This window comes from Meriones unguiculatus, chromosome 12, assembly GCF_030254825.1.
Source record: "Meriones unguiculatus strain TT.TT164.6M chromosome 12, Bangor_MerUng_6.1, whole genome shotgun sequence".
NCBI classification, from domain to species: domain Eukaryota; kingdom Metazoa; phylum Chordata; class Mammalia; order Rodentia; family Muridae; genus Meriones; species Meriones unguiculatus.
In genome coordinates this window covers 31,740,111-31,763,639 of record NC_083360.1, presented here as the reverse complement: position 1 = coordinate 31,763,639, position 23,529 = coordinate 31,740,111, and the positions used below count along the sequence as shown (strand labels likewise).

Genomic DNA, 23,529 nt, shown 5'->3' with positions numbered 1-23,529 from the left:
AGGGCAGAGAGGACTTTAATCCCAGCACTCCATACTAAGGGGAGTTCAGGCCAGCAAAAGGTATGTGGTGAGACCCTGTCTCAAAAAAAGGTCCAATGAGATGTCTCAAGTGCTTTCTACAATATCCCAAGTTGGATCTGTGGGATCCACAGTGGAAGAGCACACTCTAAAGCTGTCCTCTAAACCGGGTGTGGCATGGGGGCACATGGAAGCAAGGGGTTAAGCCTGGGAAATCCAGAGGTGACCTACATGGAGTTGTTTGGGGGCCCCACAAGGCTGCTAAGAGAAGGACAGGAGGCGAGGGCAAGGGCCATTTACTCGTTTCCAAAGGGAGTCTGCTTTTGTACCGCTCCTGATAACATTCTGCAGCTGTTACAGCCCTCCCAGTCATTTCTGTCACAGCCACTTCACAAGGAGGCAAAGGCTTGGAAAGTTGCCGGAATAAAGTACCTCACAACTATGTTCTGGAACTGCCCCAAGCCCACCTTGCTGGGCCTCCAAGTTCTACTCTGCTGCTGATCATGTTTCTCTCTAGGTATGTTCTCTAGGATCCCCTGGAGCATGGGGTCTCACTTCCCCTCCCTTGCCATAGGAGGTGAATACAGGGCCCCAGTCTTGGTTTGTTCATGGCTCCGACCCTCCAGCAGTAGCTGCACTAGCTCTATGATGCGCCTTCAGACACCTACCTTTACTTCAGTGAGGTCCAAGGAAGTACAGTCCTCACTTTGGAGGGCCATTCTAAGCATACAGAGCTCCAGTTAGCCCCAGCCTCCACACCTGCTTCTCACTGCAGGAAGCAGGTAAATAGTAACGACCAATCTTCCTGGCTGTGCTAAAGATTAGGCAGAACCTTAGCTTGTGATGTTCTCTTAGGCTTCCCAGCTGGTCTGCTGATGGGGAAACTGAGACTTAGAATTTTGCTCAGGATCTGGTAGCTCAGAAGCAAAAGTGCAAGTTGTATATGCTACACAGGTATGAAGGCCATCACCCCTCACACATCAGGATTTGCACAGCTTCTGTCTGCAACAGGAAGGTGACTGGGGCAGGCAGGGCTGCCTTGCTTTGTTGTTCTCCTCTTGCCACAAGACAGTGAGAGAAACTCTTATAAACACAGTCCCCAATGGCCCAGGGCAGGGCCAAGAGTGGCCAGGGCACAGAACCAAGAGTGTCTTTGGAAGGACTCAAGGCAACCTTGTCAAGTCTTCGGCTCAAGGCCACGTCTATACTTTAACACAAGTATAATCAGGTTGCAAATTTTGTAATGGTCACAAAGCCACATCTGCAAAACTGCAGCATACTCGGTCAGCTTCTTTGGTGAACTCACTTCAGATGGCCACCCCTCTAGTCTATAGTCCACAGAGCCCAGCAAGTCACCCAAGAGCTCATGTAAATGGATGACTTATTTTGTGCTTTGTCCCTCCTGGCCTATGTTTGTCTTTATCACTGCTTGCTTCCTTTCTTCCTGTTTGGAGATCAATTATTTCTATTCATTTTGAGATTTCTCAAGATCCTTGGAGTGCTGTAAGATTGCCAGTCCCTCCTGTGAGTGGCTTTTGTTCCCATTAATTCTATGTAGGGCTGGGAGATAGTTCAGTCAGTTAAGTGCTTGCCTTGAAAACATGACGAGTTGGAGCCCCAGCGGGGGGGGGGGGGGGGGGAAGACAACATGGTTAAAAAAAAAAAAAAAGGCCAGGCACAGTAGTGTGCACTTGTTTTTGTTTTGTTTTTTTTTTCGAGACAGGGTTTCTCTGTGTTTGGCTGTCCTGGCCTCACTTTGTAGACCAGGCTGACCTCAAACTCACAGCAATACGCCTGCCTCTGCCTCCTGAGTGCCAGGATTACAGGCGTGGACCACTGCACCCAGCAGTGGTATGCACTTATAATCTCAGAACTAGGGAGACAGGTGGATCCCAGGGGCCTGCAAAAAAACAAGGTGGGGACCAGAGAGATGGCTCAGAGGTTAAAAGCACAGCTGTTTTTCCAGAGAACCCAGCTTTCAGTTCCCAATACGGCAGCTCACACCTTCATGTAACCCCAGTTTCAGGGTTTCTGACATCATCACAGACACACATGCAGACAAAATACCAATGAACATAAAATTAAAAAAACAAAAGAAAAAGTTGGATGGCTCCATAGACCCACACTGGAGACTGTCCTTGGGCCTCCACAGGTGCTCATCTGCACAGACATTTGCAGGCATGCACACACAGACTCACTTCTCAACTCTCTTGTCCTGTGTGCTGTTCTCCACTCCCACCTCCACACTCAGGGAAAGGGCCAGGAGGTGTCCAGGGCACAGAACTAAGAATGTCTTCAGAAGGACTGTCTTTTCTTCTTACATCCACAACTAATGAACAGCAAAACAAGCAAGGTAACGTCGGGGGCGAGTCATAATGTTCTTCTCCTGTTCCAGATCATTGCCTTGAGTCTCCTCCTGAACCCTAACTCTTGCTTCACACCTTCCTGGGCCACCCTACCTTCTCTGTTCTCCTGTTGTCATTGACCCCTAACTTTCACTGTCTTTACTCTTATATTTCTCATTACACATAAGCCAAGTACAAATCTGCTTACTTGTTAACTGTCTCTCCCATTAAGTCCTAGGGCTACTTAATTCATTACAGAGTCTGAAACATACCTGACACACAAGCAGTGAAGATAAGGGCTGGGTGTTTGTTGAGCTAGTGAGTCCTATAAATTGAAGTCTTCTGGTGGGAACATCTACCCATCAGGCATACTAGAACTGTTGCAGTGGAGAAGAAATGAGCTCTCTTGGGAACCACTCACTGCCCCTCCTGGACAGGGAACACAGACAGCTAATATCCAGGTCCCCAAAACACAGCTGAAAAACTGGACTCAGGGGGGCAGGCAGAATATCGTACTAATGTTTTTAATATAGTCTGATCAGATCAAGTCACATCACAAGGTCAACCTGGGCTTGCTCAAGTGTAACACAATCAAGGTACACAATTTCTACCTGAGGCTCTCCACCTTCCTGGCCCCCAACACCATTGAAACCTCTTCCTGATCAGATTGAAATTTTTTTTTAATTTTTTCATAAAACTATTTCTTCCATAGACTTCAAACAACTAGCCAAGTTAATTATGGTACATCTAAACAAAGTTTAATACTAACCCTAATGTGTGACTGCGGTTTACAAAGAGCTCTGTGTCACCTGGGGTAGCTTTCAGTAGCAATTCACTACAACTGGTCCTAAAAATAACAATAATAAGAATTAGAGAGTCAAAACCCAACAGCAAGTTGAATGGTTAAAATCAAGTAAGAACTGGAATTTGTGGTAGAGGTGTCCTCAGTAGATGAGCTTGTCCAGTAGCTCAGGAAGACCAGGGTCAACCTCAGAGGGCTCAGAGGACACATACCCTATGGTCCAGGGGATGCTGTAGGTTTCTGGCTTCCTTAAGAATAGTTGGCCATCGAGGGTAGAGACCCTACGGTAATTTCTTTCGAGAGGACAGGAAGGGGGAATGAGGAAAGAAGTGGGAAGGGCCCAGAACTACCAAGGTCTAAGAGTGCCTTGGAGTTGAGGTTTAGGATCACCAAGATTTGAGCACCAGGAATTCTGGCTCCAGACCACTAGAGAAACCAGGACTGGTGCTACCTTAGAGGCCTATGTAGTGTTTTCTGACCTCGTCCCATACCGCGTCTTGCAGATATATCTGCAGAGAGTATCAGATTAGAGTCTATTTCTAAGCCCACGGGGGAGGGGGGTCTGGTGATAGACAGGGAGGGAACAGAGCAGGAGCAGGGATGGGGGTTAGAAATGAATAAAAATCTCTCAGCTACAGAACCCAAAGACATCACTTCCCTGCGCATTCACAGCATTTCCAAGCAGTCCCCAACGGCTGTTCTGTGGGGACGCAGCATGTCTCACTTCCCTTCAGGCCCCATGGGTTGCTGGTCCACCTCAGGATCCACTAAAGATGATGCAAACGCTGACTGAACAATCTGAAATCCAAAGGACTCAAGGAGAGACATGTTCTGCTGGGGAGAGAAAGGTGAACCAAGGGCAGGGCCCAGGTCCCCCAAGGGACCCCCAATGGCCCGAACATGCACCTTCTGGATGTGTTTGTTCAAGTAGGACTTAGAACGGAAAAAGCTCCCACATTCCGGGCATGGGTACTTCTTCTCCCCGTCAGACTCCATTTTGTTTTTAGGGACTGCCATGTCGCAGGAGAAAGAGCCATTGGCACTCTGTTTCTCTGGTGTCTTCAGGTCACTGGCATCCGAGAGGTCACCATAGGAATCAGAGCTTTCAATCAGATCCTGATGTGAGCATTTCTGGCCTTCTATGAAAAAACAAAACAGGGAAGAGATAAGGCCAGGCACTGGGGCTGCCCCTCCTGGAGAGGGTATAAGAGGCCAGCTCACAGGCTCTGGAGGGCCAGCCTCAGCCAGGAACAAACCTGGCAGAACACATGGAGATTTGGCTGGGCTCTCTAGGAGCCCGGAATGCCTATGGGGACAAGATGACAGTGCCCTGGGGCCACCAGCCTCCCTCTCAGAAAACTCTTCATGCAGATGTGTGTGCAGAATTCACCATCATCTCGGCCTGCTTCAAGGAAGGAAGGCCAAGAGGGAATCCCTCCTATTTCTGCCCAGGACAACCCAGAGACTGCCAGTTCCTAGGTGCCTCTGGGAGTAAAACTGTTCGGATTATGCTGCGTAGGTGTGCAGTGACCAGTGGCTACCTTCACAAAGCAGGCAGAACTAGAACCATGCCAGATCCTACAGATGATGGCTCAGACAGTAGCCATCCAACCCTTATACAAAGGTCTACCTTTCCACCTCTGCAAAGACCCTTCCAGGGCCAGACAGCCAAAGTACACAAATGAAAAGCAGCTCTGAACAACTCTGTCAGCTGGATAGCCCCATCTAGACCAAGAGATGGTTCTTACTGCCCTACCTTGCCTGGGCCCGCACTGGGGTCTCTTACAAACTACCAGATTCCTGCCTGGGTCCAGAGAGCCATGCCAAGATGGGAGGTCTATGATGGGAGCATCGAGCATGCCATCTCTACCATCTGCCATGCCCCTGGCAAAACAACAACATGACACACACCCCAAACAACATGAACCGACAAGATAACAGTGAGCCTGGAAACCCTTGTCAAACCAATTCCACATCAGAGGCAATAATTTACTGCCATGCGTCTCACAAATGCAGCCAGGGGCTCTTTGGAAAGGGCTACTCACAGCAACCAACCACCAGGATCATGGAAGAAGCCAGCCACTGGCTCCTACCCACCCACTGCATCAACCAAGGAGAAAGCAGTCCGCAACAGCTCCGTACCACCGCACAGGGCCACAGGCAGTGGCTAGGCCCAGAGTAACTCTTCATGCAGTACTCCTCTTCCTGCCCTAGGGCAACCTTGTAGGGCTTTAGACAATGGGGACTAGCCAAGAGGAAGGAAGGAAGGCTGGGGAAGAGGAGGCAGGCTGTATCAGCAGTGCCCTAAAGCCTCACTCACTGTTCTGGAGTGAGATACCCATGGTAAATTTTGTCCTGGAGAGCTTGCGATTCTTGCCTCCCCACCACCCGGCCCAGCGCCCCCACAACACAGTCTGCGCAGAGAAGCAAAGTGCAGAGCAAGGGGTCGCTTGCCTTTGTTGCCATAGGTCCTGGTGCAGTGGAACGCTGCTCCCCCATTCAGGATGGGTTCCTGGTGCCTGGAGACCTGGGGAAGGGGAACACCGTGGTGGGTTTTAACATGGACCTTTAAGTAGGAGGCAGAGGAGAAACCTAAACAAGACAAAAGGAGATGAGATCCCACAGCCAGCAAGAGATATGTCTCTGCTCCCCATGCCTTTTCTTTGGCAGATCTGGCTAGCATTCCCTGGTCAGCTGCACCTGGAAGGGGTTCTCTCCTTGGCTCAAAAACATCTGCAATCACATCAGGCATGAGGTCAGGATGGAGAATGCCACTGTCCATGAGTCAGCTTCTCTGTAAAGGCTACATTGAAGGGCCCAGGCCAGCCACCTGGGCTTGCTTAGTACCTTGTACCAGGTGGTTTGAGTAGATGTCCCACAGGCCATGTCAGCTGCAAAGACCATGGCTAGAAATGTGGTCAGACAAGCACATGGGCCTCCAGCCGGTAGAAGCCTGCCTTCGGGGAAATCGATGGAGGGAGACAAAGTGAAATCCCAAAGAAGCACTTCCAGGGGTTCCCTTCCTTCTACCTGTTGCTCTAGTTTAACTTCCACCTTCAGAACAATGATTTAAGAACTGATTCCACCTTTTGAAGAACAGAGACAGTGAGTTACACTGTGGCATCACGGTCATCTCTTGATATCCATGGTGGTCTTCTCAGTTTGGTTTTGGAGAGTCCATCAAGTACACTCAGGATGATCTCCAGCTGTCTTGGAGTAGTCTTCACCTTATCCCTCAGCTGTCTTGCAGTAGTCTTCATCTTACTCCTCATGCTTTGGTCATTTTAAAACTGGAGTATCTCAGGCTGAAAGAGTAGATCTTGGGCCAATTTCCACAAACGTCCCAAGGCGCCAGGATAACAGCCACAAAAATCAGGCAGGCCAATAAAGTGACTTGTTTTGGAGGAAAGAGGTATGCCTTTGAATCCCACCATAGATAAGAATCAGAAAGGACCTTTAGCAGGAACCAAAGCCTTTTAGTGTAAGGCTCACTTGAGGTGTCAGTGCCCTAATTTTGTTCCTTTAATCTCTAGATCTGTGCACATTCCTCAGGTACTTCTGCTTCCATTTAAGCTTGTTTTATTACATTTATTTATTTACTGGGGGGAGGTCAGAGGACAACTTGTAGAAGTTGTTCCCCCTCCTACCGTGTGAGTTTCTGGCACTGAACTCAGGTCTTCAGGCTTGGTGGCAAGTGTCTTCACTCGCTAGGCCATCTCACCTGCCCCTTGTTCCCTTTTAAAACTACAGGATCACAGTGAGATTACCCTGCTAAAGGCAGAAATGTACTGTGTGACTTCTGCACAAAACCTGGTTTTTAAAAAGAAAGGCAGTAGCGCACACCTTTCTTTAATCCCAGCACTCAGGAGACAGAGGCAAGCAGATCTCTCTGAGTTCTAGGCCAATCTGGTCTGCAAAGCGAGTCAGGACAGCCACAGAGCAAGGCTACACAGAGAAACCCTGTGTCACAAAAACAAACAAAAAAGTGTGAAACGAAAAAAGTGTGAAACGAGGGGGAGGGGTGAACCTTTAGTCCCAGCACTCAGGAAAAACCCAGTTTGTCTCAAAAACAAAAGTGTGAATTGCTACAGCATTCGTTCATTTGCCTGTTTTGGCTTTGTTTTGTTTTTTTAGTGGAATAGTCTATCTCGGTGACTTAGGCTTTTCTGAAACTTGTGGCATCGTCCTGCATCAGCTTCCCAAGCACTGAGGTTTGTTTCTAAGACAGGGTCCCTGAGTACTAGAGCTGAAGGCGTGCACCACCACTGTTGAGCTCACCAGCCTCCTTTAAATGCTGCTGGTGTGCCCAAACCCAACGTGCTGCATTAGGTAGTCTACAGAGTTTCCTGCTCTACCACTCTACGTTGTTACGATACTCGTTTTACCGAGGAACAAATAAAAGGCTTAGTGTGGTGAAGTAATTTTGTCACATGTAACATGTATGGCCACCAACCAGCAGAGCGTGGACTCACTCCAACCCTGAAGTATATGCTATCAGAACTTGGCCCTTACCCACTGGTCTCTTGACTGGATCTGTGTCTTGGCCCTAGAAATACCCTCTGGGCCAGTTGCTTACACATCTTTTCAACTAAGCCTGCCCTCTGTTCGGGGTTCTATCTCAAGAAGTGTAACTTTGTATTTTCCTTACTATTCTTTCAGAGCTGACATCCATTCCTACCTTAAAAAGCACAGCCTTTTCTCCTCTCCTCCCTTCTCCCAGCAGCTGCTGAGATTTAGTTTCTCTCCCTATGTGGTAGCTGCTGTTGGTTGCCAGCTTGACTACACCTGGAATTAACTAAAACCCAAGTGTCAGGGTACACTTTTGAGGAATACTTTCCTTAATTAAATCATTTGAAGTGGGAAGTCCCACTTTTAACTGGGTCTTTTGAGGTGGGCCACACCTTCTGGTTGGCAGCTTATTATATAAAGGACATAGAAGAAGGAAGCTTGCTCTGTGCTTGTTTGCTCTCTTAATGGCAAGTCCATTCCTTCACTGACATTAGAGTCTATTGCTTTGGGATTCCATCATATATTGAAGACTAGCTAAACATCTAGCTGAACAACTTCTTGTTCTTGTTGTTGGAGTAGCTGAGCCTGTAAACCATTCTAATAAATCACCTTTTCATTTATATACTCCCGCCCCATTCTATCAGTTCTGTTTCTCTAGAGAACTCTGACTAATATACCCTATTTTTCTTTTGCTGTTTCAAAATAACAAAAAAGTCCTTTGGACTTTATGCAATAGTGTTTATCACCACTGTTGTATGATAATGAAATGTGTTAGAATAGGCTGCCAGGAAACAAGGCTGGCCTGTGCAAACCTTCTTTAACAGTCCTGAGGATCACAGGTGGTGGTAGTCCTGAGAGGGAAATGTGGGATCAGGTGAGTATTTCCTTAACACAGTTACTTCAAATATTGGCCTGGACCAGGAGCTAGCTTTTTAGCCTGCCGGGGGAGCTGTCCTGGGGCTGTACTTAAGTGTTTGGCTTAGGGCCAGTCACTGGAGGAAAGACATTCTAAGAAGCAGGCTACAGTCAGGAAGGGGTTGGCAAGGCTAAGGGGAGAGAAGGAGGCTCTTAGCCCTGCCCCTTCGGTTGGCACTGTGAAGCCCTTTAAACACAAGCCAGCAAGGCCCAGTGGCCTTGGAAACCAGCATAAGATACCAGAGCTTTGTGATGATAAAATGCGGCCACTTCACAAGGGAATTTTTTCTCTTGGTTTTTTTATTCCTTTGGGGTCTCTGACGTAGTATGAAGCCCTCCTCATGGCATGCCAGAGCAGGTCCACTACAATCAAAGTGAATGGGGGAAAAAGTACCAGGAATTATTATATTCACTCCATGTGAAGAGAGCTAGCTACCTCCAAAATACAGCATATACTCAATAAAAACACCCTGCATGTTCCTAAAAAGCATTCTGAGGGCTATGTGGCTGGATCCACTTGACTTTCCCCTGGCTGCACACTGTACTATCTATAGCAAACTCACTTGGCAAGTGGCAGGACCGGATCCACAGCTGCCACTTACAGCCCAGAACTTAAACACAGCAATTCAGCAAGTCAAGTGTTAGGATGAAACAGAGGCCAAGTTTCTGAGCACAACACATTTTTGAGGCCAGATGTATTTAGTTGAAATTCTAAGCTCACCCACCTACTCACTGATTAGCCAAGAACCAAAGAGGCAGCTTAATGTAGGGCCTCATGATAGCAGCTAACAGAAGCACTGCACCCACATGTGACTGCTAACAGCAAGTCTCTCCCTCTCCAGAAATGAAGAGTTTGTTAAAGGCAAAAAGCCACTGTTCTTCAGTTGTATTTTCTTGCCTGGCATCCCTGCAATTCACATTCAAGTCCATGTCTGTGCAGAGATTGGGGGCCCCATTTTTCTGTCCAAACCCTGGAGGGGTCAAATGCAACAGTGCATTAAGACTGTGCCAATGCAGGAGAATGGCAGAGCACTACCCCACTACCCGTGTGGTCATCTGACAGGAAGAAGTTTTCTTTGTGTGTTTTTGGTTTTTGTTGTTTTCTTTTATGATAGACGGTGCTGTCTGGTACTTGCTATTTAGGCCAGGCTAGCCTTGAATTCATAAGAATTCAAGTATTCATAAGAATACTACTGTCTCACCCTTGTAAGTGCCACAGGAGTAGGCCACTAGGCCTGATCTCTTCTCCTTTGTGACAAGGCCTTACTTACTCATGTAGCCTTGGCTGGCTTGGAATTTGAGCTGTCTTCTTGCCTCTGTCTCCCAAATGCAAAGATTAGAAGCAAGAAGGCAACTCTGAGGGCAGCCTGGACTTCATGGTAAGGCTGAAAAGATGGCTTAGTGGTTAAGAGCACTCCTCTGTAAAAGCACCCATTTCTGGTTCCTAGCATACACATCATGGCTCACAACCACCTATAACTCCAGTTCTAGGGGATCCACTGTCCTCTACGAGTTCCTGTTTGCACATAGTATACATACATACACTCACACATATACATAAAACTTTTAAAAAATGTAACAAAGCATTATTGGGACTGAATGATTTCAGAAGACACCCATACATTAGCTTGATTCAGTTTTACCCGAGACTATTCTGCAGTGGCTGGGACTGAAGTCAAAGCCTTGACATGCCACTGAATCCCAATCCCAGCTCTCAGATGCCATCCTTAAGCCTGACAGCATCAGGGGCACAAGCCCCTCATCCTCTTCCAGAAAAAGAGCCTTTCTTCCAGCTTCTTGTTCTCTTGTCAGCATCTGTGTGCAGATGTTGCTATTTGGTCCTCTCTCATTTCTGCCGAAGAATGAGTCCAGAGACAGCATCTAGCTTTTCCTCTTCTGAGAAAGACTACAATCCTCTCTTGTAAGTTAGACATGGAGGAGCAGGTCTTCTTGCTGCGGACTGCTCTCTAACCTGAGACCCCCACAGTCTTGGTGAGCTCTGGTTTTGCTCTTTTGAATGCCATACCCTAGTCACATGGCTTGTGGCTGTTGTTTAAGTCTTCTTTGCGGCTTTTGAGAACTGTCCTGACAGGCTAACTTCCCTGCTGTCCTCCCCTGGGCTCCCCAGAGCCCTGAGTCTGCCGTCCCCTTCTCGCCTTAGCCCCTCATCTAGGCTGGACTTCCGGCTTTATCATTAACGTCCTTTACCATTTTTACCAGTTCTCAGCTCTGCCCACTGGGCCACTTCCAGGACTGGTAACTTATGGGAAACTTGACAAAGTCCTGCTGATGGTGCATTGTGGCAAGTTTAGAGTTAGTTGGGAGTACTCTCTGGAAGCCAGGTTAGGATGAAGCAAGCAAGAAACCAGCTTTCTAGGACTGTAGCGTCCCCAGTCAAGACTATCCCACTAACACCCCTGGCCCTCACCATCACTGTTTTCTCTTAGAGGGAAACAAGTAGAAACAGCTGAAGCAGCTAGTGGTTTGCATTCACAGCAGGTTTCCTAGTGGAACAAGTATCGATGATACTCAGGACCAGCAAAGCAAATCTGAGGTGGGTGCATGTAGTCTCTAGACAGCACCTGGTTCCAACACTCCAAGAAAACCACCTACCCAGCAGAGTGCCTCCATCAAGAACTCTGGGACCTATGGAGACAGCACCTTGCAGAGGTCTTGTGCCTCATCCAAACCAGACTATCAGCAAGCAGCACCAAACCATTTTATCATTTTACAGCATAAGGAGCGGCATTCAAAGGTGCAACTCTTTGTGGATCCAGAGAATGCTCAACTACCTCCTTTTGGGGTCCTCAGAGCAACCCCATGAGACGGAAAGGGGGAGAGTCTTAGTCACTTTTAAGAAGAAGAAGCAAGACAAGAAGAGCCCAAAGCTATATAGCAAGGGGCTAGAATCCTGTGTCTCCTGATTCCTGGTTCGATGCTCAAGCTATTAGGTCATATACTAGACTTACAAAATCAATGACACAAGAGTGCCCCAGGAACAACAAGCAACATGCCCAACTAGCCAAAGCAAGCATAGGAGGAGGCCAAAGAAGCAACTCATGAAGAAGCTCACACAATAGCCACGCTGACCCCCCAACCTCCTCAGCACAGACACTGTGCTTGTAAACAAACTTCCAGCACTTCCAAACAGCCAACTCAACCCAGCAGAGCCTGAGGGAGGTGCCGGAGTGCACCCAACACAACCCCGTTGCCCCAGCTAGACACCACCTAGGCCAGCCAGCCTCAAGCACACTGCCCTGCTTAGAGCACCTTCCGCTTCTGTCTTTTGTCAAGGTCACAATCTGTTTGGAATCTCGTTTAAACACCTATGCTAGGAAGTTTTCTCTCGTTCATCTCCTCGTTCCCTGGCTGTTGAATCTCACATACCAGTGAGTGAGCAGCACGACCCTTTTATAGCCCATACAAGGCTAATGACTCCCAGTCAACCTCCGTTGAGTGTCTTTGTGAATTCATCCATCCTGCCACTTGAGCAGGTGTATTTGACCCCAAGCTGGGAATCACCTCTTTCCTTCTATTCCCATTATTAAGTCTCTTGGGACCTTTTAAGCACCCAAGCCTCTTAGAAAGGAAAGAGATTTCAAACAACTAGCTGAGTAATGTGCTCAAAACCTGGGTGAGGGCATTTCTCACTCAGTAGGGAGGGTGGACTCCCCACAAGATCGGGCCCACCCTCTGCAGTGAGGCAAGAGTGGGGAAATTACCTCGGTTACAGATACTGCAGAAGTTGCTGGGCCCCTCGCTGTGCTTCTTCAGGTGGTCCGCCATGTATGCTGCCCTCAAGTACTTCCCACACACCTGGCAGGGCACCTTGTCTTCATGACAGGCCAGGTGGGAGCGCAAGCGGTCTCGAGTGGCAAAAGAGGCATTGCAGGTCTGAGTGCAGAAAGGAAAACAGAATGAGAAACAACAGACATCTCATACTTGAGTGGAAGCAAAACCCTGCTCTGGTCAGCTTGCGAAAGCAGTCCTTTTAGAAAGCTGGATGGTTCAGCTAATGCTCTACTCACAATGCCAACTGGCTGCCCTTCCTCCCCACAGTGCCTTCTCCTGGATACAGGAGTGGGAATTATTGGCCCTTTACCTCAGATAAGGTCAAAACATGGCCAGCTAAGTCCTGTGTTCCTCCTATGAGAGAAGAGTTAAGGATTGTTCACACACATCCCACTCTGGTTTTTGAGACAGGATCTCACGCAATCTTGGACTCTATGTAGATGACTGCAGATCCTTCTGCAGAGTGCTGGGACCCAGGTATGCACCTCCACATCTACTCACTGTTAACCCCAAAGCACTAACTCAGGAGCTCTGAGTCAGTATGAGTGAGGTACAGCACATAAACCAGTCTTCCTGTTCTCCAGCTCTGGGTTTCCCCTTACCACTTTATACAAAAAAATCTAGTGTACCCACTCCATTCAAATATGGCATTCGTCTTGGCCACAGGAAAATGGAAACGACAAGACAAAGTAGAAAGATAACACTTTATAATATTCTTGTAACGTGAATAAAAAAAGCAGCTCATAAAATAAATGAGTATCAGTTCTGCTAATGTGAGACTGGAGAAAGCAGACTGCAGGCATTCAGAGCATTTGTGCAGTGTTATGGTGGGGAAGCGACACTAAGAATAAGGACAGTGAGGCCAGCCTGCAGCACTGAGCATGCTCTGAGCTCAGACTGCTAGAGACACTGGCCTTACGTAGTTCGTCCATAAAGCAGCCTTCCAAGGTGGGCCGTTAACCCTCACACACTAGGAATGTGTAGCCATGGGAAGGGACAACCCAGGACAGCTCCCAGCCGGGCAGTCCAGCTATGGCCTAACTGTCAGGATCTGTACTCTAAGAATGAGCCTCTAGCTCTCTAGCTATTATCTCTTCCCAACATCCCTTCCTCTGTTGGGGCATGCAAAGGCTGGGGTGCCTTGGGGAGCACAGAATGTCACAAAGCCATGAAAAGAGGTGGACCCAGTAGCTTCCAAGCTATTTTGGTTCCATGGAGATGCCTCAGGGGCTAAAGTCAAACCAGACTCATTTCTCTTCTGTTTGTGTGCTCTCTGCTCTTAGAACTGTAAGAGAAAGCAGCTCTCACATTTGAGGGTGTTGCTTGTAATCCACTGAAGAGGTGCCACCCCATAACTTGCCAGAACTGGAGCTGCCTCTATTTCCTGTTTAGCAGTGGATCTTAATAACCTGAAATCTCAAGGTGAGTGTCTGAACACTGTTACCACACACACATACAAGCACACACACACCGTACAGTACAGTCAAAACACAAAGCCAATAGCAGTGCTGTGAAGGTAGAAAGAAGACACCCCCACCATTTGCCTCCTCAATCTGAGATAAAAGTGCACCAGCACTAGCCTCCCTGTTCCTGTAGTCACAGGTAAATGGCACTCACCACCCATGCCAGTGACTCTTCTGTTTTGTTTAATCCAGTGACAAACGAGGAAGCTAACTTTAGAAAATGAACTTGCCCAAAGCACAAGACTCGGGTGCTAGAGAAAACAGCGATCTAAACACCCGGCCAGACCAGTCTTCAGGCAACCCTCCAAATACACAGGGTCTTTTCATCCTGAGCAGTTTATAGCTGGGCAGACATGCACCCTACGAGGAACCCTCGGAGGATGAGGGCGGCCAAGGAGCAGCCTCAGGTCTAAGCCTTAGCGTTCTGAAGTCAGCACAGGTGCATCCCATGAAAGAAAGTGTCAACACTGACCCTACATACTTGGTGTCCAGTTCTGTCCTGGGGCAAGATAGTGCAAGCAAACTCCAGCACCATGGCAACCCAGAAGGCATCTTGGGTATTTGTTCTCACAGTCACAGGAGGACCCACAGGGACAGCTTTATGACACTGTGACACGCCACAGAGAAGGGGGAATTCACACAGACTCTTCCACCCAGCCTAGCAACCTGTAAACCACAGCAAGGGCTCTCATAAACACCCTGGCAGAGACTGTAAACGTGTTCATTTATCTAGGGACAAGAGCTGGCTCTGCCAAATATCCAAGAGTGACCCGACTTCTGCAGCCCGGGGGGGGGGGGGCTCTGCTTTCTGAGACAAGGTCTCACCATGTAGCCCTAACCTGTCCTCTAACTCACTCTGTGGAGGCTGGCCTTGAACTCAGAGATCCACATGCCTCTGCCTCCAGAGTGCTAGGATTAATAGCATGCACCATCTCAACCACCAAGAAAATTTTAAGCCTCAGAACTCAAAAGACCTACTATGAGCCAGGTGAGAGTATTTAGTATTGTCTTCCCTTTTCCAGGGAGGAAGCCTGAGGATGAAAGATACCTTGTTCTTCTTGCCAGCCCTTAGGATTTTTCCTTTAAAGGCTTTGCCCTGTCATACTTTGGTACCCAAGATAATGGACAGCCAATCCTCAATTATCCCCAAGTGGATTAAATATCTGGGGATTAACTAAGCAAAATTAAAATTGCAGATGCAGCTGGCTTCCCTTGCCCTGTCCTCCACTGATAATCTCTCAAGAAACAGGGCTGACTTGACCCGGAGCAAACGTAATTAGCCACCACAGAAACTACTACCTTGTTACAAAGCCAAACTAAGGCAGCTGTTGGTGTCCCTGTGTGACTGACCCCATGGATGGAGTCCCCTAGCTTTTCTGTGTATAAATCCAAGTCTGAGCCAACCGGAACTTCAGACAACATGGAACACAAAAGAGGCTGGTCACATGACTCAGAAGAAAAGGGGCTGAGACCAGGACACCCAGAACCTGAGACTCAGAAGAAAGAACTCCCCATCCTGCAGACACAGAGTAAACAGAGGTGCCCTAAAGGAACCACCAGCAGTGTGGCTGCCTGCTGACTTGAAGTGCCTACTGTGCCCACAGCCAAGGCTCACAGTCTGCTACTGTCAGGAGACATACTATCATCACTCACCACTGCCCACCTCACATTTCCTAAAGCTTTCAGTCTGAGCAGAACCCCAAGAACACTAGTTCACACCCCAACCCCAGAAGCCTCAGCAGTGAGCAGTCTGGAAGCCATGGGGTGCATCTTTCAAAGCCTCCTACACCCAGGAAAGAAAAATCTAAAAGTCCAGTTCCACTGGGCTTAGCCCTTTTGTCTTGAGTGTAGCCCCAACTCATCCTGTCTAACCAACCTCAGATGTGGGGCTACCAGAAGCAATGGGAGAGAGCTAAGACACTAGAGCCTCTTGGCTCTGGCTGAATTTCAGGCCAGGACAATGGCTGGAGCATGTAGACCAATAAAGAGACTCAAGCCTTTACCTCCAAAAGGCCTTTCTATCAATCTGAGTAGCCAGTCCCCTTCATCCTTGGTGGCTGAGGAGGTGCCTGTACTTTAACCAAACCTATACTGTGACAGCCAGCACATTCCTTGCTGGGTCCTCTTTAAAGGTTCTGGCTACAGGATCAGGTCTGTGAGAGTGTGTGCTGAATGGCAGAGGCAGGCAGGAGCTGGCTCATACACCAAGGGACAATGATGCCAGTTGTTATGACAGACCAAGGACAAAACACACAAAGCCTCAAATGTTAGAATGAAATCTTTTATCATCACTCCTGATCTCCCAGCAGAGTCTGCAGGGACTAAGGGACACACTAAGGGGACCAGGGGGAGGAGGGAGTGTCTATCTGCTTTGTCAGCTCCTAAAGTCATGATCACAATACAAAGCTACTGGTTAGTTTAGTTCTGAGCAGACCAGCTATTTAAAAAAAAAAAAAAAAAAAAAAAACCTCAGACATAAGAATCTAACTCTCTAGCCAGAAATATAAGCAGGACTTTGTGAGAAAGAAGAGTGCAGCAGCACGGCCGACCCTAGTTGAAGCTGTGTAGGAGGCATCTCTGGAGGTGGGGTGACTCCCAAGTGGGAGAAGGGTGGCCAGAAACCCCAGTCAGGGTGAAAGTGAGGCCAGGGGAAGGAAAGCTGGGGCCTAACGCCAACAACTTGTCAACTTTCAGGTTCCCCAGACAAGGCTGGCTACCCAGGTTATCACCTGTTGAGGTCAGGGTAGGGAAGACAAATACTGAGGAAGAAATATGGAGGCTATGGGGGCATTCAGATAGGTGCTCCTTGCTATCACTAATTGAGAGCTTCAAGCTGGGAAAAACTTTAGGACATCTTGGTAGAATCTAGGACTGGTGTGCAGGAACCATCTTGCTGGCCCCTCCCAAAAGGAGGGGTCTCCGGCCAGCCACCACTCCCCTGCACCTTTCCAAGAGGACTCAGGCTAGCCTACAGGCCACTGAGTAAAGGCCCGGCTGCCCTCTGGGGTTGTCCAACCCTGTCTCAGGTATCCCGGTGGGGCTGGGCAGAAGAGAGCATTGCTGGAGTGTGCTGGGCTCAGGTTTTCAATGGCTGGGAAGGACTTTTTTAGAGAGAGGGAAAAGGCGGTATCAGGAACTGAATGGGACGACCTCCACAAAGCAGGCTGGGCAAAGTCCCATGATGCCAGGTCGCTAGGAAGAGGTTCCAGGGGCGGCAGGCCGCTGCTGCTCCCAACCCACACCTGGAAAAAGGGCAGAGAGTGCAGGTTACCCCCCCAGGCCACTGGGCACACTCCCACTGCCCTCTGGGCTCCTCCTATCCTGCCTGGGGCTGCTCAGCACACTACCTGGGAGTCAGAATGTGCTCCTCGACGAGAGAATTCAGAGAAGGGAGAGGCAGAAAGCAGCAAGGCAAAGACAAATCCCTGCAGGCCTATCGAGGCAGCATCCTTGGGATAGGCTGCCTGGCCATGCATCTTTGAACACTGTTGACCCCTAGTCCTCAGAGCTCTGCTCATTCCTATAATTGCCTGAACCTGCCCTTGCCAACAAATTGGGAGAAGCAACTGTCCCTGTCGGAGGCTGCAGGAGTATCTCATGACACTGTCTTGAAGTCTGTTGAAGGCACTTGCTGTAGCAGAGGGGAGACAACCAAGAAACATGGTGTATTTTCCACCACACTGAAATGCTCAGAGGCCAAGAAAGAAAACTCATTTTCCAGGGGCCAGCAGAGCTGGCGGGAGAGAATCCAGTCCAGCCTTCCTTACACAATTCCACACTGGAAGAGAATGCCTTGCCCTGCTCTTGCAGTTTGTGTTAGAGATGGGACCACCCTCTCCCTACCTCCAGCCTCTCCTACTGCCATGCTTTCTCCACTGAAGGAACCGAGCAGTTCCCACTCAGCTCAAATCAGGGGAAGAGTTGTTGACTGGGCCACCAGAAGCCCTTGTGAAACCCCTACAGTTCATAACAACTACTGGGAACCAGCAGCCAGGCCCAGCAAGGTGTCCACCAGGACAGCACCTGTGCAGTGTAGCCCACCAGCCACGGAACCCCAAAAAACACCAGGACAGGAAAGCAAAGCAACAGAATGGAGGCAAAGACTGTGGAAACCAGAACCAAGTGACCAAGAAAGAGGATCTTAGCCCTGGGTGAAGCACAGGGGGCCGGGTATAGAACAAAGGACAGAGGAGAGCCGGTGGGAGGTGTGTGCAAAGCAGTGGTCTCAGCTGGCTCAGTGCAGCAGCTGCTCATGGCCAAGGCCGGGAGAACAGCAACATTCTTCCACCCAACTATACCCGGGAAGGTCCCTACCTGACACTTGTGAGGTCGCTCAGAAGTGTGCACCTGCTTGATGTGTCCGTTCAAGTGATCCGGCCTGGAAGAGACACCAACATACTTTAAAAAACAAGACAACAAAAAACACGGGCCAAACTTTGGCCAGTCGGTCTCCACCCCCCTTCTAGGGAGGACTCCACCCCAGCAAGACAAAGACGAAATCACCACCCAGCTCTGGTTCCAAGGGCCCAAGCATCTCAGCCATTTCCCCCCCTGGGGGGAGGGGAAGCAAATGTTTCACTCCACCCACCCCACCCCCAGCAGAAATTCAATGATTCCTAGGACCTGAGGCAGCAGCTTTAGAATGACACTGGGATGCCTAGCCCGGCCTTTCTGGGAGGGGGGTGTGGGACTCATTGTCCAGGCTAAAGCCCCTTAGAAGCTCTGCGTTCCCCTCCCCCCAGCCTCTCCTGCCATAGCAGCCAATGAATGCCACCCGGGTGGAATCCAGTCCCCAGAGGCCAGGGATGGAGCCCTAAGTCCCCAGCTGGGCTGGCAAGCCAGATGCCCGCCAGAGCAGGTGGGCAGGGGCTGTCTGACCGGTAAGACTGGTTATCGTAGTTGGGGCCCCTAGGAGGGAATTCTGTAAGCTCACAAGGTTCTCAGGATTTCAGTTAAAACCAGCCTTTTATTCAATACTGAGGGGGGAAGAAAAAAAAAAAAAAAACACAACCCTCTGCTCCCAGGCAAGTCCTCAGTTCCCAAGAAGGCTCGCTAAAAGTTGAGAAGAGGGCCTGCCTTCTGTTCTGTCTTGAGAACAGACGGAGGACCTGTGGGTTCCCTGGATTCTAGAGCCACCGGGTCAGAGCGCATCAGATTCCAGTATTACTATTGCAAAACAGCCCTGGGTAGCCAGCTTTATGCCTCTCAGTCCTAGGTCACGTGAGGGGCAAGGCTGGAGCCTACCGCGGCAGGCAGGCCTGCTCAAACGGGTGGAGGACCTGGGCCTCTGGAGTGTGAGGAGTCCCAGAAGCACTTGTTCAGTCCCTCCCTCTGCAGCCATTCAGGCGGGGAAAGTCGAGGGAGGAGCCCAGCCTCCCGCCCCCAGAGGGGGCCCCACGCCTGGTGCCGGAAACACAAAGGGAACCCGGGAGAATGGGGAGGCCCGATGGCTCTGGCCTGAGGAATCTGGCCCCTTCCCACAGGCCCCTGGAGGGTGAGGCTAGTAGGGCACCCTGGGGCCCGAGAACTTGCCTGAAGGGACAGATGCAGCTCTTGGCCACACCATCCCAAGAAGGGGACCTTAAAATATTTTAACGTGGTACGCCTTGTTAAGGTCCAGTGACCTCCACCCCAACAAGATCCACACCCCCAGATCCTAACGAACTGTCTCAAGAGACAGAACTAAGTACACGGCAGGGAGCAGGGGAGGGTAACATTCTCACCTGGAGAAACCTTTCCCACAGCTCTGGCAGATGTACGGCTTGCCCACTGACCCATCATGGGACCTCACATGGTAGGACATGCGGTCTTTTCTCTTGAACCGCAGACCACACACCGGGCAGGAGTATGGCTTCTCCCCTGAGTGGGACAACTTATGCCGGTTGAGATGGTACACGTCACGGAAGATCTTTCCACAGATCTCACAAGCCACCTGCTTCCTGGTCCGGCTCCTCTTTCTGGGACCATCAGGGTCCTCGGAGATGGGCAGCCCATTCTCACCCAGCCTTGGAGGAGGAAGATCTATATAGCCCAACTGGAGGCTAGTGACGCCGTGCTGGGCCTCATGTTGCCGGAGCCGGTTGGCATCAGTGAACACCTTTCCACACAGGCCACAAGGAAGGATGCCTGCTTCCCTCAAGCCCCCTGGAGACCCAAACATGGAGTCCAGCAGGTTAGCCTTCCTGGGGCGTCCCCGGCCTCGCTTGCCAGTCAGTGGAGGGGCACTGGATGCCACATTGGGGAACGGAGAAGTCAGCAGTTGGGGCGACAGGGGTCCAGCCACCATGGGCAAACGGTCCACCCCAGGTAACACAGGCAGGGAAGCTTGGCCCGCAATAGCTGCACCTGTGGCCCTGGCAGCCTCCTCCTCGGGCTGCATGCTGCCAGCAATGCCATTACTGTTTGCTGCCAAGGCTGCCCCGTTGGTCATGTCCAAAGGGAAGCCCAACTCGGAGGTCCCAGGAGGGCGGAAGAGCATGATATCAGCCCGTGCAGGGGGCACCAGGATCTGCACGTTGGACTGTTTGATCACTTCCTGGCAGATCTCGATGACCGACCTCATCAGCAGGAACTTGGCGGCCGTCATGAGCTCGGGGAAGCTCTCTAGGCGCACAACGATTCGGGACGTGTAAGCGAAGTCCAGGATGTCTCCGAACACTTTGGAACTGATGGTGTGCATCTCCAGCTCGCGGCTGCCTCCAGCCCCGCCGCCCGGAGCCGCTGCCGCGCCTCCTACATCAGCAGGACCACCGTCTGCAGCTCCGCCGTCGCCCAACTGGGCGCTGAACACAGACTCAAAGTACTCGCTGCAGGCGGCCAGTACTGCGCGGTGCGCCGGGAAGCTCTCGTCGCCTACCCGTAGGAGCACGTCGCAAAAGCGCCCGCCGTTTTTGCGTTGCTGGTTCAGGTTGTGCAGCATCTCCGTACTGTGTCTGCTCACCTGGTAGGTGTAGCAGCCCGACGGGCCGCAGGAAGGGTCGTTGACCCGCTCCATGGCCGCTGCCCCCTCCCCAGTAGCCGGGCCGGGCACTCCCCAGTCCCTAGTCCCTTCCCTAAGGCAGCAAAAAGCCCTGCGCCGCGGACGAGTCACACTCCCGGCACGTGCGGCCCAGAGCTCGGTAGTCCTCGCAGGTGCGCCCAGCGCACACGCCCCCTGCCCTAATCAAAAGGTCTAGACCCAGCGGTGCACTGTCCCCCACATAGCCACCCCGCCCCCCCTCCGGGCCCAGCGCTAAACTCGCTCTCCGCCTGCCCGCCTCCCTTCCTCGGTCTACCTTCCAAGGGGTAAACGAGCGAAGAGGTGCGCCCCTCCTGTAAACGCGGCTGCCACCTCCCCTCCCGCCCGCCAGGCGGCGCCGGCGCGCAGGCAAAAGGCGCGAGCGCGCGGGGAGGAGGAGGGGTCCGCCGCGCAAGCGCAAGCGCGCGCTCCGAGGCTTTTCCCGGGCCCGTTGGGGGCGCGCGCTGCGTCCCCTGCAAAGCGCGAGCCGGGGCGGGGGCGCCGGAGCAAAGGAAACAAAAGGCGAAGGCGGCGGCGGCAGTCGGCGCACACGGGGGCGGCGGCGTAGGCCGGGTCTTGGAGCCCGGCGAAGGCGGCGGCCGAAACGAGCTGGTGGCGGCAGCAGGGTGGGCCCTTCCCCAGGCCAGGCGCGGGCGGCGACGGAGCGGCGGTGCTGCGGCCCCAGGCTCCGTGCGTTCGGAACGGAGGAAAGATGGCAGCGGCTGCACTTCCTCTTGCACTTTCACCCCTGGGGGGGGAGGAGAAGGAGGGGGCGATACCAACAACACCCCCCCCCCAGCTTGCAGAAAGAAAAAAAGCGAGCTCGGCGTGGGGGGTCTCGGTGGCCCCGGCCCAGCACGTGCGCACCGGGCTCCCTAGCCTAGGCCGCCTAGCGCTGCAAACTTTCCACTTTCTTTGTGCCGAGCGCCCCCCCCTCACCCAGCGGAGGATGCACGTCCCCCATTCCCTATTTATATACCCCCCCCCTGCAGCTCCGCTCCCCCCCGCTTCCTGCCCCCCCTCCCCACTCCCCAGCTCCGCCAATGCTAGCGCAGCCTGATCCCCCGCCTCCCCACCCCGCCCGCGGGGCCGGGGGCTGCAGCCTCAGCCCCCCCCCCCCGACCCCGACCAATACGATCGGAGCGCAGAGCCAGCAAACCAGCTACAGCCGCCCCTCCGCTGCCCGCCCAGAGTGTAGGCGAGCGTGCGGGAGGGGCGGCCGGAGCCTGTGGATCTGAGCCCCCCAGCCTGCCTTGCGCACCCGCAGGTCGGGCGGGCATCAGTACCCTGCCTAGCTTTCCTTTGATGGCCGAAATCCCCAGAAGTGGGGTGAGACCTCCTTTCGCTCTGCAGCCCTAGAAAGGACGCGGTACCCCGACCCGACGCAGGCGGAACCTTCTGCCCGCTTCATACTGACCGAGGCAAACGGCCTGCATGCCTGGGTAACTAAAGAGAGAGGTCGTTTTCCCCACCCACCGCTCCTTGGGCTTTGTGCCCCAGGGAGCGTGAAGTCGCCAGCCCAGGGAAGCGACAGTATGGTGGCGTTGGACAAGATGGGCAAAACCAATGGCCCCTGCACGTCCCAGCAGTTTCGAGGAAAATTAGGGAACCCAGGGATCAAGAAACCCCCTCGATCCTCTCCAAGCCAGAAACCTAGCGTCTGCCGCCCTGCAAAATGCCTGGCACTTGCAGGGCGCTCCGACCACAGACCCCGCGGCCAGGCCTGAGCGCTTTGTCCCTAGCCCGCCTGAGGATGCTATCAGACGAGGACTGGACACAGTTTCATCTGCTGGGGCTGCCGCCGAGCCACTGGGCTCGGAGCCTGAGCCTGTGGGCAAGGCACGTGTACGGGCGCGAAGTTCCCACAGTTGCAAGAGGAGCGAAGTACGCCTTCCAAACTTTACACGGTTCCAAACTGAGCGCTTCCATTAAATGAAGCGGGGTGTGCAGAAAAGCATTCTGGGTATTAGCATGCAAATGAACGGGCCCGGCTTTTAACTCGGCTCGGGGTTCCCACCCTCATTCGCCTAGCTTTCGCCTGGCCACGCGCAATGAGGCTTCCCGGCTCCTAGTTCAAATCCTAGACCTGAGCTCTCTGGTTGTGTCTTGGTGACAGTTACTTGGCTCTCCGAGCCAGTTTCGTAATCTGTACACTGGACAAAGCATTTCTTTCAAGAATGCTGAGAAGGGAGAATTCACCCTCCTCAGACAGTACGTTCCAGATTTGCTGGATAAAATGAATGAAGGTTGAAGAAAATTCCCTTACCCTAAAGGAACGTGTCCCCTAAGCGCTAATCCTGTGTTACAGCAGGCTAGTTATTGCCTTAATCTCTCAATCACGGTATTTTGGAGGCAGATTCTGGAAACTAGAAACAAATTTTTGTTGCTATTGTTCTACCACGCTGTTGGGGGTTTCAAGATAGAGCATTTACCTAGTGTGATCTAGGCCCCTGTTTCCCACACCGGAGGCTGGGGAGAAGAAAGAAAGGCCCGATGACTCCGTACCCACTGCACTCACGTCTCCCCAGACAGAACAGTGACTGCCCAAGGCCACACTGTCGGTGGTAGAGTCAGGAGTCGAAACAGCCGTGCGTCCTCCACGGAGATCTGAGCCCGTTAGTGACTCCTACAGGGCCACACCTTTGCCCGCTTCTGTAAATGCTGCCGAGTAAGCGCGGAGGTTCCGGA

The 23,529-nt window shown here is 51.6% G+C and overlaps 2 protein-coding genes across 13 annotated transcripts in view; one reads left to right on the top strand and one right to left on the bottom strand.

Annotated features, from left to right (window-relative positions):
• The window catches only part of LOC132646804 (uncharacterized), a 41,860-nt gene extending 26,689 nt beyond the window's left edge, over nt 1-15,171 (top strand). The window contains exons 3-4 of one of the 2 annotated variants that reach the window (XR_009585093.1): nt 13,665-13,803; nt 15,041-15,171. The gene's annotated coding sequence lies outside the window, so the exon portion shown is untranslated. Of the gene's footprint in view, nt 1-13,664; nt 13,804-14,866; nt 14,981-15,040 lie in introns of those variants that run through there. The other variant, XR_009585092.1, reaches the window with a different exon arrangement.
• Nucleotides 1,677-21,924, bottom strand: Patz1 (POZ/BTB and AT hook containing zinc finger 1). Of its 11 annotated transcripts, XR_009585079.1 has the most exons (8): nt 19,568-21,917; nt 18,159-18,222; nt 12,312-12,483; nt 5,620-5,757; nt 3,133-4,304; nt 2,636-2,740; nt 2,217-2,347; nt 1,680-1,918 (listed from the first exon to the last, which is right to left on the bottom strand). XR_009585079.1 is itself a non-coding variant. In XM_060365536.1 (5 exons), the coding sequence occupies exons 1-5, from the start codon at nt 20,836-20,838 to the stop codon at nt 3,886-3,888; spliced, it is 2,064 nt and encodes a 687-aa protein (XP_060221519.1). In that variant the 5' UTR covers nt 20,839-21,917; the 3' UTR covers nt 2,872-3,885. The 11 variants fall into 11 exon arrangements, 4 of the variants coding, with proteins under 4 accessions (XP_060221519.1, XP_021507782.1, XP_021507759.1 ...); XR_009585077.1 differs by having other exon boundaries at nt 1,677-2,347; XR_009585080.1 differs by lacking the exon at nt 2,636-2,740 and having other exon boundaries at nt 1,678-2,347.
• Between the last annotated feature and the right edge of the window lie 1,605 nt (nt 21,925-23,529).